The 14,494-nt window shown below is 35.1% G+C and overlaps 2 protein-coding genes and 1 long non-coding RNA gene across 3 annotated transcripts; 1 reads left to right on the forward strand and 2 right to left on the reverse strand.

The window, feature by feature from the left end:
• Window positions 1-819: 819 nt before the first annotated feature.
• Window positions 820-3,486, reverse strand: LOC111483769 (rop guanine nucleotide exchange factor 1). The gene is made up of 5 exons (XM_023130074.1): window positions 3,222-3,486; window positions 2,823-2,939; window positions 2,188-2,717; window positions 1,619-1,972; window positions 820-1,528 (listed from the first exon to the last, which is right to left on the reverse strand). Exons 1-5 carry the CDS (start codon window positions 3,484-3,486, stop codon window positions 1,085-1,087), a joined length of 1,710 nt encoding a protein of 569 aa, XP_022985842.1. The 3' UTR covers window positions 820-1,084.
• Window positions 3,487-8,526: 5,040 nt separating this feature from the next.
• LOC111483714 lies at window positions 8,527-13,025 on the reverse strand. The gene is made up of 2 exons (XR_002718410.1): window positions 12,949-13,025; window positions 8,527-9,190 (listed from the first exon to the last, which is right to left on the reverse strand). It is a non-coding gene; the product is annotated as an uncharacterized LOC111483714 (long non-coding RNA).
• Window positions 11,933-13,654, forward strand: LOC111483713 (cytokinin riboside 5'-monophosphate phosphoribohydrolase LOG5-like). The gene is made up of 8 exons (XM_023129987.1): window positions 11,933-11,958; window positions 12,086-12,215; window positions 12,302-12,399; window positions 12,508-12,538; window positions 12,674-12,773; window positions 12,857-12,927; window positions 13,009-13,152; window positions 13,269-13,654. The coding sequence occupies exons 2-8, from the start codon at window positions 12,102-12,104 to the stop codon at window positions 13,377-13,379; spliced, it is 669 nt and encodes a 222-aa protein (XP_022985755.1). The 5' UTR covers window positions 11,933-11,958; window positions 12,086-12,101; the 3' UTR covers window positions 13,380-13,654.
• Window positions 13,655-14,494: the final 840 nt, after the last annotated feature.

Below are 14,494 nucleotides of genomic sequence, written 5' to 3' on the forward strand. Positions count from 1 at the left end.
GTTCAGACATTCAATCATGTATGACTGTCTTAATTATGCTCGGATTAACCATTATTATTGAACTATATTCATTGATACTGTTGGGGTACATAATTAATCATGCATGTCAAATGGATTACACACATCATCGCCAAATAATTTTGATTATTCATATATTTTTTAGAAAATATTTGTTTAACAAGAAAAATTGTATAGCAGGTTGATATCATATTTTGTTAATTGTATAGTAAATTTGTAAAGACATAACTAAAGACTCGTTTGATAATCATTTTTTAAAATTATGTTCGTTTCTTCTTAATTTCTTCTATTGTTTTCATCTTTTTAAGTAAATATTTGAACTTACAAACACTACTTTTACCGATAAGTTTTTATGTTTAATCTCTTCACGCCCACATGTATTCTAGTGTTTATCAATGGTTGTATGCGATTGATTTACATACTAATGAGAATTTTTATACAGGAGCTCTTTTTCTATTATTTCTTTTTGTCACGTCTGTAATAGTAGGTTTGGTTAAACCTACCACCGAAATGGAAAACAAGTGTTTCGTGGTTTAAAAATGCCGAATCTCATTTCAATCATCCTTTGTCAGGACTATTTGGAGTAAGTTACTTAAAATTCTAGGAAATCGAGAGACTGATAGGTGTGAATGGATTCCATTGTTGGCTTATAAGATATTGATACTCCTAATGAAAAAAAAAGGCTTCCAAATCAAAAGTCCAACACAACGGACTAAAAAATAGGAAAGTGGGGAAGAAGTAGCTATGATTTTTATGGGGAACTCCAAAAGGCTTCACAAGAGAACAATTATTGATATCATCTTTGCTTCAAAAGGCAGCAATCCTAATACTTTATAGTGGGAAGAAACAGGACTTTCTCATCCCAAAAATATTCCCTGATTACTCTGCCAATCGCACTGTGCTGTTCCTAAGGCAAAGGCTAAGTCAAAAGGCATAGGCTAAGCAGTCGTCATTGCATATAATTACAAAACAATATTATTATACGAAATGCATCCCAAAATCATCCCTTCTACATTTCTACTTGCTAAGTAAGTAATATAATACAGTAGGAATGTTGTCAACAATATCAATCTCTCTCTGGAGTCACCCCAGAGATCCTTCTACCACTAAGATTCCCAGCATATGACCAAATCTTCTCCTTATCACCTTCCCTCTCTCTCTCTGGTCTTAGTCTTACAACTCCTGCTTCTTCTTTCATGTTGCTTCTTTTTACAGTTGGGGATGGGGATAGCCTTCCTGGGCTTCCACCAATTGGTGTGGAGGAACAGAATGTTGGTGTTGCAAATGGGGAAGCAAATGGACTGTGATGGATCGAGAACGGGCTCGGAGACATGCGTTTCTGGATTGGAAGACCACCTAATCCTCTGTTGAAGACGGAGTTCGACTCTGGTTCGATACATCGCTTGATTGCATCGTCTACGTATAGAACATCGTCAATCCGTGCCATGATGTTGAACGCTAAACTCTCCATTACCCTTGAATAGCTCTCGAGAATTGACTGCCCCACGTCCTGCAGGAAGGTTCTTGGCATTAGAATCGAATTGGTCGATGGAACGTATTTTTCAGAATTACACAGACAAAGGATGGAAAGAATTGTTACTTTGTTATATTGGATCTTGGCCATGTCTAATGCTGTCTGTGGTAATCCTGGAAATCTTAGTCTTAGACTTTCAAGCAGGATCTCTGCTCTCCGGGCCAAATTGTTGCTCTTCCCAGTGTCTCCAACAATGCCCTTGACCTTGCCACTCCAAGTTGGTCGTCTTCCCTTGCTCCGGTGACCGCTTCTTTTATGGTCTTTTTGCCTCCAACTATGAACCGAAGCCTCGATCCTGTTTGCTATTTCCAGGGTGTGATGCTCTGATGAAAGGTCTAAGCAATCAAGGAGGCATTCGGGAGAGAAGTCGTCAGTGGTTATCGAGCGATAAATGATATCTCCCAAGCAAGCTTTTCCACTCTGCTCCAACACATGGATAGAAAAAGGAAACAAACTAATCATCATTCATCTGTTCTTTAATCTGATGAACACTGAATTCCAGAATGAAGATTTTCCAAATAAAAGAGACCCATCAAATCAAACATATAAATATCAAACGTAATCACAACAGGTATCAAATTGTGATCAAAATCAAAGAACTTTCAGGAGCAAATGAATCAAAGAAGAAGCTATACCTTGGGCAAGGTTTCTATATAAGCTGTAGGAACTTCCATTTCTGCAAGAACATTACTATTGATAGCCATGGCTGCTTTGAGTATTTGATGAGTACAATCCCTGCACTGCTGCAGCCTCTTTCTGGCATCATCAGACAAACCATCTGCTGGAACTTTTGGGCATGGAAGCCACCACTTATCCTCTTGTCTGATCGAAGGCCTCCCACCGGGCAGGAACTCGTTACATTCATTCAAGTCACCCAAAACTATCCCTCGATCAACATACCAAAATTCTGTATGACAAAACCCACCAAGAATACCAAGAAGCAACGTGTCGAGCTTCTTTAACGCAGGGAGGTTCATATGCAAATCCGAGCGCGGTTTCGACATCATTACTTCATAAGTACCTCCGCCAGGGAAAGGTTGAACAGTAGGAACAAGCTCAACAATGGAATCACAAACACATAGAAGCCATTCCATTTCTCTATGCCACATTGCCTGTTTTTGTGGTGCCAAGGGCTCCAATCTCCATAATTCACCAAATATACTAGCTGAAATTTCATAATGGTATCAGAAATGTGTTCATAAGCTTCACGCTATCAGAATAAACACATAGCTACAATGACTTAGAAAGGGGGTTCAAATGAAAGATCTACCAGAGAGATTGGTGATGGCATTTGAGATAGCAAGGGCTGTACAAACCCCTTTCCCTCCCCCTGACATGTCTTCACCAAGAAGAAGTTTGGCAAATCTCTCCTTCATCATCTCAACTTCTGCATAAAACAAAACAAGAGATATGATAATATGAACATGTTGTACTTGCTTCAATGTCAGGAAACCAAAAGAAACCTCAATTGAGTTTCGATCTCAACCGTACATTCCCTGATCTATTGATGCAGCTACATGAATCAAAGAAAAGGATGAAAGAAAGGGGGGAAAACCCCCTTAATCGTTCACTCAATTTCCTCAGAAATGATGAAACAGAGTGATTCTGATGAACAGTACCAACATTATCAAACCAGACAAAGAACAAACGACAAGAGACACAAAATTACCAGATAAATCAGTGTTCTGTCTCTTAGACTTCTCATCCCAGACAAAAACATTCTTCCCACCAAGAACAGGCAAGGAAACCGGCAGCGGAAAGCAGAAATTCCCAGAAATGGGATGTGGGGAGGAGGCCATTGAACTGGAAGCCCCTTCGCCATCAAACCTCCGACAAGAGAAGCTACTACAACTCTCCGATTCACTGACATCGGCACTCAAACTGTAGCTCCCACAGAGTTGGTCGGAAACATCATCCGAGGACACACTACCCATCTCCCAAAATCGAAAACAAGAACACTCAAGCGCACATTCGTTGATGCATAACAGAGAGATAACGAAGGAATGGATGGCGTGGGTGATCTGAAATTGATACAAAACAAACAAACAAACAAACAAAAAAAAGAACCCGCAGAAGAAGAAGAAGGGATAATTGATTGCTATATAGAAAGAGAAAAAAAAAAAAAAAAAAAAAAACAAAAAAGATAATAAAGCTCCCGTCTCTGGTTCACTCCCACTGAAGACTCAACTCTCTCTCTCTTTCTCTAAAAAAGTACTGCCTGTGATGATGACGACGATGGAGCGAAGTAAAAAAGCAAAAGCGACGCCGTTTCAAGCAGCTTTGTCTTTCCGTAACAGTAGGTCTTCGCACCCGACACGACACGCCCACTTTTCTCCTGGGCCCATTCTTCCAATTTCGGCCCAGCCCGTTTTGTTTTTTTATGCCAGCATGGATTATCGACGATGACGTGGACACGATCTTGCTGACTCGGCTAAATTACAACAAAAAAAGAAAAAACAATAAATTTTGTTTTTTCTTTCTTTAACGTCTATAATGTCGAAAATAATACTACGAAATGGAAGACAAAATTATTATATTTTCTTTTTTATAATTTAATTGAAAATTGTGGCGAGGAAGAATAATTTGTGTGGTGAAGTGGGCCTGGAGAAGCTGGACCGTTGATTTAGAGTTTGGGGATTTGTAAGGGTGGGAGGAATAGGAAGCGTTCGTTCTCATAGTAAGAGATGTGAGCTCGTATATCGAAGCGTTGATTGAACTTTAAAGGGGTTAATATTGCTTTTGAAATTTAATGCGTATTTTTAAATATAATACTACAAACAAGAGCATTTTTAAACTACAAAAAAAAATTAAGTGTATTAATAAATAAAAACTTATATGTAAAACGAGATTTGTATATATATGTATTTTAATGATATTAGAGTTAAGAAAAGTGGTCGCCCACTTGGCTTTCTTCGATGAGTCGTGTAATCTTCCCTACTGCATTATGGTAAAACTTGCCTTAAGCACACATACAAAACTTCACTTATGCTCGGGTCGACAACACAAATAGAAGTCTTTATCAAAGCAGCAAAGAGTGGTCGGACACAACGTTACATCTAAGTGAGTTGTCTTGCAATCGCAGGTCTCCTCACGTTGACTCTGAACAATTTTGACATCTATGTCAGTTAATTTACCTTAAATTTTAAATTATAAATGTTAAATTTTATGAATTATGTCTCATAAACTTTTAATTTTATATTTAATAAATTTATGAAATTTTTAAAATTTTTTAAATTAATTAAAAAGGCCGTAATAAATTTCCCGCTTGTTGTGAATTCAATACGCGATTTATTGTAAACGGCACTTCCCATTCCATGATCACTAAGCCAATTAATCGGCAATCAAAGCAATTATGACCTTGATATTTCGCCGATCCTCGTTCAACCTCAGCCGCATCGCCGTTGAGTGCCGGAGAAAACGCTCCTTAACGGGAATACTTCAATGTGCGCACGAGTTACAGTATGTACCGTAGGCTCCAGGATTGATTAAAATGCCAATCAGCCACGTGTCGAAAGCCAGCGTCATCACCAGAATCGGACGGCTGAAAATGGGCAGTTTCCATTCATGCACATTGTATATAACGTAGATGATGCCGCACTGAATCCACGAAAGAATATGCCGCCGCGGTCCCGAACCATAGGGATTACAAGTATATGATTGGTCGAAAAGAAGAGTAAATTAATAAAATTATCATTTTTTTACTAATAAAAATATCATTTAATTTTACACTAGATTTAAAAAATATATAATATCCTTAAAATTAAAAAAAATTAAAATACTCCAATTTTTCAAAAGTACAAAAATATCCCTATATTAGTTTTAAATGAAAATATTTTATTTAAAAAATACTTTTACTTTTAAAAAGTGTTAAAAAAATATCTTTGGATTTTCAATTTTTTAATTAAAAAATACATTTGCTGTTAATATCAAATTTAAAAAACACTCGTAAACTTTTCAGAGTATCATCAAAATATTTGTAGATAATTTACAAGATGTCGATAAATAGTTTTTGTCCATATATTGCTTTATATCGATATCAATTTTTATTTATTATATATTTTTTAATGTAACAAGTACGTAATTTGAACTTTTCAAATTTCAAGAAAATACGTACGTGTCAATTATTGTTATTATTAAATTAGGCTCGTGTTAGATAATTATAAGCCTACATTTTATCCTTAAATGACACTCATAGCCAAATAATAAATAGAAGTAATGTTTGTATCACACCACACGTAAAAAGCGTCCTATACCATACATAATACTCATAGGGTAATATCCTTACCACTATGTGACCACCTCACTAAGGACTATACCCATTATTCAATATTGCTACTTGCTAGAGGCCCGATTAGTAACGTCGTCTACCTCAAATTGACCTTTTCATGCACTACTAATCAACTAGTTTATGTGCGAAAGGATGAATTATTACCAATAACATCGGCTCCATTTTTAGGTGTAGTCAACGAGCTCCGTGGTTATCATGAGAGTCATGAAAATTTTAGATCATGAACACAATTGGTAAAAAATTAATCGTAATAACTCGAAATAGGAAATTTTAGGGTGGCATGGTATCACAGTTCATCCTCTTAGCAACAAGATAGTAATGGTGAGACACTTGTTCTAATACGACGAATAAGTCACTATACGAAAATCGAACTTTATAGATGATTTCGATGTACTTTTTACCCTAGACAAACATGACCATAACCAGCGACGTCCACGAGGTGAGACAAGGACGTGGACGTTGGCTTCCCTATTCTCACCACCTATTTCATTCTCCGTCCTTCCTAAATTCTTCATTTATTTTTGAGGAGATTGGGTACTCTAGGAATATTTTTATATCAACATCTCTCATTAGATCACAGCCGTCCATATCTCATTAGATCACAGCCGTCCATATCTGGTTCCTCCAACGTGGTGGGCCCCTTTTTCATTCATTGCTCATGCGCTCCATCTCATGTCTTACCAATTGTTGAATAATTATTTATTTTATTATTTTGAGTAATTAAATGTTTATGATATTTTCACACGCAATTCTCTCTTTACAAGCTTCAACGTTGCATTCACTGCAATAATATGCAATAATTCCCATGCATAAAAATAATATAAGATTATCAACTCCCCTTCACACACACACATACATACATACATACATACATACATACATACATACATACATACATACATACATACATACATACATACATACATACATACATACATACATACATACATATATATATATATATATATATATATATATATATATATATATATATATTTCTTAAAAAAATTTAATCGATTAAACACTATTACGACATATTAGAATTAACACGTGAGGAATAAAAATTCAAATATACAACACTCGATTAAGGGAGGATTATATAAATGAATTATGTCACATAAATAATTTAAAAGTTACTATGTATACTAATACGGTCTGCCTTCTGTCTTTGTGGTTCAATCATAGGAATTCCAAGACAAAATAGGTTGGAAAGACTCGTGTTGGTCTATAAGAATAATCTTCACTCTTAGAAATGAGTTAAGCTTTTGTTCTCGGGAAAGCCAATAAAAATATTCTTAATAGAATAATTAGAATCTTAATTAAACAAAGTAAAAGAAGGAAGCACGTGCTATTTTCCCGACCAAGAAAAAGGAAGCACGTGTATGACATGCATTAAAGTAGTTGTATTAGTGAATAAGCAAAAGAAATAATTTACTGTCTATTATCTGTCAATTCAAACACAATAAATATCCAAAATGTTACCATTCGATAAAATTTAATCAATCAATCAAGTTTCCATCAAAGAATTATGTTGGTAAAAAAAAAAAAAACAAATATATTTTTTAAACAATTAATACATTTGTACAAAATTTGTAATGATTACAATTTCCTTTTTAAACATAAACTACTATTTAATATTTTAAAAAATAGATTAGAGAATATTATTAGTTATATTTTTTTGAGACTATTTAATTATCGAAACATCATAATTCCCATTTGAATAAACGTTTTCCTTCTTGTGGACTATGGAGATACCAAAAGTCTACTCGGGGTAAGAAAAAAAAGCTTACCCATGAAAGGTTTAGTTATTTCGAAATCAAAGTATGAAACCAACGAAGGTCCGTAAAACGAAATGAGTGTGCAGTTGAGACACAACCACACTTCTTTGTTCGTGATCAAGGAGATCTCAAGTGGGGTTTTTCACGAAGTTAGAAGGAAATTAATAGATAAAATCGGCATTATGGAGACGGGGTAAGGAGAGAATTTGGTATAGAATTTATAGGTACTAACCACCAAAAACTTAAATTTCATAGGTACTATGAACCAATAATTCAATTTTAAGTTAAAAAGATTTTGATGGAGAAAAGGAAATGAAATAGAATTATTGAATCAATGATGATGAAATGTGATAGTAATGTAATGATATTAATGGCATCCATGCAACATTATATGCAACATTATAATTTCATTCATTATTGTAAACCTCAATAACTCAACCCATTGCTTCATATTCTTCTTAAAAGGAGGGTCCTATTTGAAATTATATGTCGAATATCGTCATGAAGATTTAGTTCATGAATACTTTTCGTATATTCTCTACTTGGATTCATCTCACATATTGGTACATGAACTTATCTTAATTCATGTATGAACATAGTATTGTTATGTCTATATAAAAGTTTGTCTAGCATTGTTTTGAGACGTGGAGTCATTGTCATTTTGTATTTGCTTAGAGGCAATTGAGAAGAATTTTCTAAGCGAGACTTTGTAATGTGAGAGTGAGAGATACAGTTTGTATACACTTGTAAACACTTTAATTATAGTAATTGGTTACCACCCGTAGATGTAGGAAAACTTCTTTTTGTCCAAACTACATAAATCTTTGCGACTCTTTGTTTAATCTATATTTGTGGGTGTATGAGTACGATCGATCTTGTTTCTACTTCCACTACAACAATTGGTATCAAAACATTTTGGCTATGACATTAGGATACAACAATATGTAACAATCCGATTTTCTACAACTCTAGACCGATTCAAGTTCGTTACCAAACTCGAGTCTTGATCGATCTAAGGTTTTAAAAAGTCGAATAGTTGGTTGGATTGTATTTGAGAATGAGGGTGAAAATATGACATTCCCTCTAATTCCCACTCCCCTGAAAAAGCTTATTTGAAGGAGTGTTTTCAGGGCCGACATGAAGCCACTAAGCCCATTTCTGTCGCTGAAATGGGCAAAAAAAGGGCCCAAAGCCGTCAGGAAACCCAGAAAATATCGAGTTCAACAAATGCAACCTTCTTCCCCTTTTCCTTTCACCAGGCACTGTCACAGATGCTTTCTTCCAAAAGAAGCTTGGGGCTCACAAATTAAAAAAAAAAAAAAACAGAACATAGGCTCTGGTGTAATCTGGTTCAGCTCCCAATTGAAAGAACACCTTACATTAGAATTCTCATAACTCCTTCACTGATCAACCCCAACAGGAGAGTTTTTTTGTTTTTTGTAATCTCTTTGGTTTGGTGTTCTCTTTTAGCATCAGTGGAAGCTCACGAACGTGGTGTAGTAGTTGATATTGAAATGGATAATGAGAGGCCACAATCTCAGGCTCACAGAATTCTTGGATATGATCTACTCTCTGCTAAACAATGAGCCAATCATCTTATAATCAAGATCATAGCCTAACCAGAACCATTTGAACTATACAAATTTACAACCTGAAACCTGAAAACCCAAACAGAGTATTTCCAAGACAATAATTTGCAGTATAAAGTACATTTAAATGGGTAGTAATAATCTAAAAGACCAAAAAGAAACATTATTTCAACACTAAAGAAAAGCCAAAAGAGAATTATAGTGTTGGTACCTGGAACAACCAATTCAACTTTTATTATTGGTATCTATTGAAGAAGGAATAAGAGTGGTAATATCAAATGATTTGTACCAAAAAGCCAAAATTAGGTACACACCATCTTTTAACCTTACTTAAAATTCCCTTCCCCACACGTCTCTCCCTCTTTTTTGTTGACATTTGACATTTCCTCAAAATTTCTTTTCATTTCTTTTTAAATTTTATTTTGCTATCCTCCTTTACTTATAAGTAAAACCTTTGATCTTTTTCCTTATAGCTTTCAGTTACTTTTTGGGATTTCACCTGGAATGTTTGGTATTAAAACAGATTAAAATAAGGACAACATCTCTATTGATACGAGTTGTTTTCGAATGGAGTCTTAAAACACAGTCCATTCAATTCTTGGGTCCCATTGTGTTTGGAAAAGCTATCCAAATACTGTGGAGATGTGAAGAGGTTGAAAGGTAAAAGGGATATGTGTGGGAGGAAAAATCCTGCAGGGCAGAGCACCGTGCAGCATGCAGCCCCCCTCTCTCCCTTCCTCAATTCTTCACTTTCAAAGTTATTCTTTTCTGAGTGTTGGAATTCTCTCAGGGGATAAAACTACAAACACAAGAGGATGTAGCACTAAAGTTTCTGTGTTTTCTAATGACTGCCACTTGAATGTACCCTCCTATTCATTTTTTTTTTAATTTATTTAAAAAAAAATAAAAAAACGCACGAGTAGAAGAAAGAAATGTAAACATGTATTGAGAGAAAAACAACAAAGTATGAAGAAAGTAATCAAAATAATAGCTAGAGTAGGGGCCTATCTAATTTTTATGTGGGTAATCAACGTAGCTGTATAACGTTGAAAAAGTCTAATGAGATAAGACTCGATTCCTTTCTCGTTTGACATCAGCAAACCATCTTGTTTGACAAATTCAAATGCAGAGAAAAAAAAAACATGTGTAATAGTCCAAACCCACCGTTAGCAGATATTGTCCGGTTTAGGTTTTCCTTCCAAGCTTCCTCTCAAGGTTTTAAAACATGTATGCTAGGAAGAGGTTTCCACACTCTTATAAGAATGTTTCGTTGCCCTCTCCAACAGATGTGAGATCTCACAATATGACTCCAACCGATGTGGGATCTCACAATATGGCCCAACATAGAAGGGATGATTTAAAGCTGGTAGAACTTTTAGTTCAAAGTTGAATCCATGTTCAGTATGTAAGTTTGTTTACCCTAAACTACATATATATTAACTTTATGAGTTAATACTCACGTTTTTAGACTATATACATCAAATTTTACACATTACAAACTCGCAAATTAAATATAGCCTGTGTAATTTACAAACTTTGAAATTTCTTGCAGACATAATTCAAGCTTAAACTACGTAAGCTAAGAAACTCAAACTTTTCAGTTCATTATATCGTGAAGTTCAGACAAGAAATGTAAAGGTGTTTTTAGTAAAGGAAAAACAAATTGAATAAAATGATTTTTTTTTTTTATTCAGAAAAAAGATCTCTTATTCAACTGCAGAAAAAGTAAGCTTGTAAAACAGTGGTAAGGATATATAATCATTGGGATTTGGATTTGGAAATGGGGGGGAAAATCAGCACTTTTATACAATGTTCTATTGCTATAAGAATCTACGTCTTTAAAAAGAAAATGAAAGCAAAATTAAATAGTGATAGAGAAGGTTGGAGGATGGAGATGGGGTCTGCACGTGTTTCGTGCATTTTAGCCACCAAGTTATGATTGCCTTGCACCAGAAACAAGACAGACAGAAAGAGTCTAAGACAGAGTACTGATGTTTTCAGACTTTGTAGGGATAGTAGATTAGAGAGTCCCATTAGACTTTTGGGGAAACAGAAATCGACACCAAAAAAAGGAAGACAAAGAAGAGTGGGGGCTGTTCTTTTCTGTGGCCAAGAGTTCATTTGCTCATGTGACCCTCTTGAATACGTAACCATGAAAACCCTTCTCACGAGAAAACTTTCAGCAGTAAAATAATATATTAAGTATCAAATATTGATGTTAGAATTGTGTACTGTCGCAGTACTATAAATTTTCTCAATCCTCACCCATTTTATCTTAGTTTGATACGTACCCACCACCATCTACTTATTCCACCCACTATCAATAAGTATGTACTATCATAGAAAACTTACCTCATCTACTTATTCCCCCATTAAGGATTTCTTTTACTAAATCTTCTTGCTACACATTTATTGTTGTTTTTTCACGTGGGTTTCAAACAATATGGAATTTATGCCTCTTGACATGTCAAAAATTTGATTTTATAACTTATAAGAGAAATAAATTCTCGATCCATATAAATATGGTAAGCTAATAGGTAAAGAAACTGAGTCATTTATGGTGTGTTCTGGCGAGTTGTTGGTGAGAAGTATAAGTCGATTGAAGACTCATACGAGTAAGGGAAAGATTCTTGTCTTTTGCTTTTATACTTCGTTTTTCTACTTGTTTAAGTATAATGTAATTGAAAAAGTAACTGTTAAGGACCATTGTTACAGTGTTTGGTAGATCACAAACCTGCAGTACAAAAAATGGTAAGACTTTCTTCCTTTTTTCCCCCTTCTCCTTTTCTCCTTTTCGCCTTTAACTCCTTTAACTCTTTTGTATGTATATGTTTCATATCCACATGTATATAACTGATCATGTAGCTCCTCCTGATAGAAACCAGAGCAGTGAAATGGAAGGGAAGGTAGTAAAGTCCAGGTTCAAAAGAGTTTGTGTGTTTTGTGGGAGCAGCACAGGAAAGAGAGACTGCTATAGAGATGCAACCATTGATTTAGCTCAGGAGCTGGTATTGCTTTGAAAATCTCTCTCTATCTTAATATTACCCATTTTTGGTCTTTTACACTTCCCCCCTCTCTCCCTTTCTCCATGCAGGTTTCAAGAAGGTTGGGGCTTGTTTATGGAGGTGGAAGCATTGGGCTAATGGGACTGGTTTCACAAGCTGTTCATCGTGGTGGTGGCAGAGTCATAGGGTAACTGATCGAAAGAGCTTGAACTTCTCTTCTGAACACGTTTTGAGGTTTCAAAGCTTTAATTTTAGACTGGTTTGTTTAATTTGTTTGGGTCTGGTTAATTTGCAGGATCATTCCCAGGACATTAATGAACAAAGAGGTCAGAAATATGTCAATACCATAATTTGTTGTTGAACTTTCCTTTGACTCATTCAAAGTTGTAGCTTGAAATTTAACTTGGTTATTCTTCTCTCACGTTCTAAAATGTGATCATTTCTTGGGGGAGAAATTGCAGATAACAGGGGAAACAGTGGGGGAGGTAAGACCAGTAGACAACATGCACCAAAGGAAGGCAGAAATGGCACGCCATTCAGATTGCTTTATAGCCCTACCAGGTCCCATCCATCCCTTTTCCCTTTCCCATTCAGAAACACAATCATAGTGGGTTTCATTTTCGCCTGACTGCACTGATTTTCAGGTGGGTATGGAACTATGGAAGAACTGCTAGAAGTCATCACTTGGGCTCAACTAGGCATCCACGACAAACCAGTAAACTCAAAAAAACATTACCTCGTTAAACTCTGCAAGAAATCCTATTCATGTAGCTTGGTTTTGATCTTCCCTCCTCAGGTTGGCTTGCTGAACGTGGACGGCTACTACAACTACCTTCTCACTTTCATCGACCAAGCAGTGGACGATGGATTCATAAAACCATCACAACGTAACATCATAGTCTCAGCACCCAATGCCAAGGACCTGGTTCAGAAACTAGAGGTCAGTCATTCAGTCAGACATTTCGTCGAACAGTTAATGGGCAACTTCCAAATTTGTTGCAATTTGAAACAGAGATTGCCTTTTAACTGTTGACGATCAAATTTTCATTTGTTTAGGAGTACGTGCCTATACAGGACGAAGTGATGGCCAACGCGAGATGGGGAATTGAGCAGCAAAAACAAGTGGGGTTCGAACCCAAAACTTTCCACGCTCGGATCACCATGTAAAGGGGAACATGAAAAGAAAGGGAAAAAGATTCAGTGAAGGAAATTGAAAAGAGGCGTTTTTTTGAAGGAGATGATTTTGGGTCGTCATCATCGTGTCATCAACCATTCTATAATTGAATGGGAAAAAATGTTCGCAGAGACAAGTTTGATCAAAGGGGCCTTCTCTTTTTGTTTGTAAGCTTATGAAATAGTATTAACCCTTGTATTTTGAAGTTTATTTACTAAAAAAAATACAAAAAAAAATAACTCCACATCGATATCGCTTCGAGGGATGATATGGAAGAGCTTACTGAATTAAGACCCATATATCTAAGGATCAAGGTCTCAAGTTTATAATCCACATCGATATTGCTAATTGAATATCCTACAACTATATCGATATCGCTTCGAGGGATGTTATAAAAGAGCTTATTGAACTAAGACCCAGAAACCTAAGAGCAACAAAAGCCTATCGCATATGGTTCAACTATGTTTATGAAACTCTTTTCACTTTAGGCTAGGCATCGATATCGATTTTAGCATTGCAGTCTGTTGGGCACAATACCACTTTTGTCTGAGTGTCTTTCTTGTCTGTCCAAATCTAATGCATCGACTAGACTCGACTTATCAATTAAGGGTCTAGAAATTGAGACAAAATTTATTAAGCCCACTAATCAAATTTAGGCCCATTTAATACATGGACTCACATTTTAAAAAAACCATTTCATAAAAAAATAAATTTGATTATTTATTAAAAATTGAAAAGAAGTACATGTCAATTATAATTAAAATATATTAATCCTAACGTTTTTAATTGTTTTTACGTGGGAAAATTATTTGTAAAATAATAAAAAAAATTCACAAAACTATTTTTCAACCTACCACTTCTTTATTTTATAACATTTATTTTTAATTAATCATCCAAAATTTTATTTCAAAAGCTAAACTTATAAATTTTAATTCCATAAATAAATAAATAAAAATTTGACAAAATGTACTTTTAAATTTAGGTCAAAATTCACTTTCCATCCTATTAATTTAGCTTTTATATTTTAAAATTTATAATATTTTAATATTTTACTGTAAAAATTTAAATTAAAAAATAAAGATAAAGCAGACTCCCTAGTCAAGGCAGC

The sequence above is a fragment of the Cucurbita maxima genome, unplaced genomic scaffold (assembly GCF_002738345.1).
Source record: "Cucurbita maxima cultivar Rimu unplaced genomic scaffold, Cmax_1.0 Cma_Scf00009, whole genome shotgun sequence".
Lineage (NCBI taxonomy): Eukaryota > Viridiplantae > Streptophyta > Magnoliopsida > Cucurbitales > Cucurbitaceae > Cucurbita > Cucurbita maxima.

What these genes read in the sequence shown, in the direction of transcription:
- LOC111483769 (XM_023130074.1), bottom strand. Translation starts at nt 3,486, where the DNA reads ATGGGTAGTGTGTCCTCGGATGATGTTTCCGACCAACTCTGTGGGAGC. An exon ending in TGCCATCACCAATCTCTCTG is followed by an intron (nt 2,718 to 2,822) that starts GTAGATCTTTCA and finishes ATGAAATTTCAG; the next exon opens with CTAGTATATTTGGTGAATTA. An exon ending in CCAAGATCCAATATAACAAA is followed by an intron (nt 1,529 to 1,618) that starts GTAACAATTCTT and finishes ACCTTCCTGCAG; the next exon opens with GACGTGGGGCAGTCAATTCT.
- LOC111483713 (XM_023129987.1), top strand. Translation starts at nt 12,102, where the DNA reads ATGGAAGGGAAGGTAGTAAAGTCCAGGTTCAAAAGAGTTTGTGTGTTT. An exon ending in TTGATTTAGCTCAGGAGCTG is followed by an intron (nt 12,216 to 12,301) that starts GTATTGCTTTGA and finishes TTCTCCATGCAG; the next exon opens with GTTTCAAGAAGGTTGGGGCT. An exon ending in TTGCTTTATAGCCCTACCAG is followed by an intron (nt 12,774 to 12,856) that starts GTCCCATCCATC and finishes ACTGATTTTCAG; the next exon opens with GTGGGTATGGAACTATGGAA.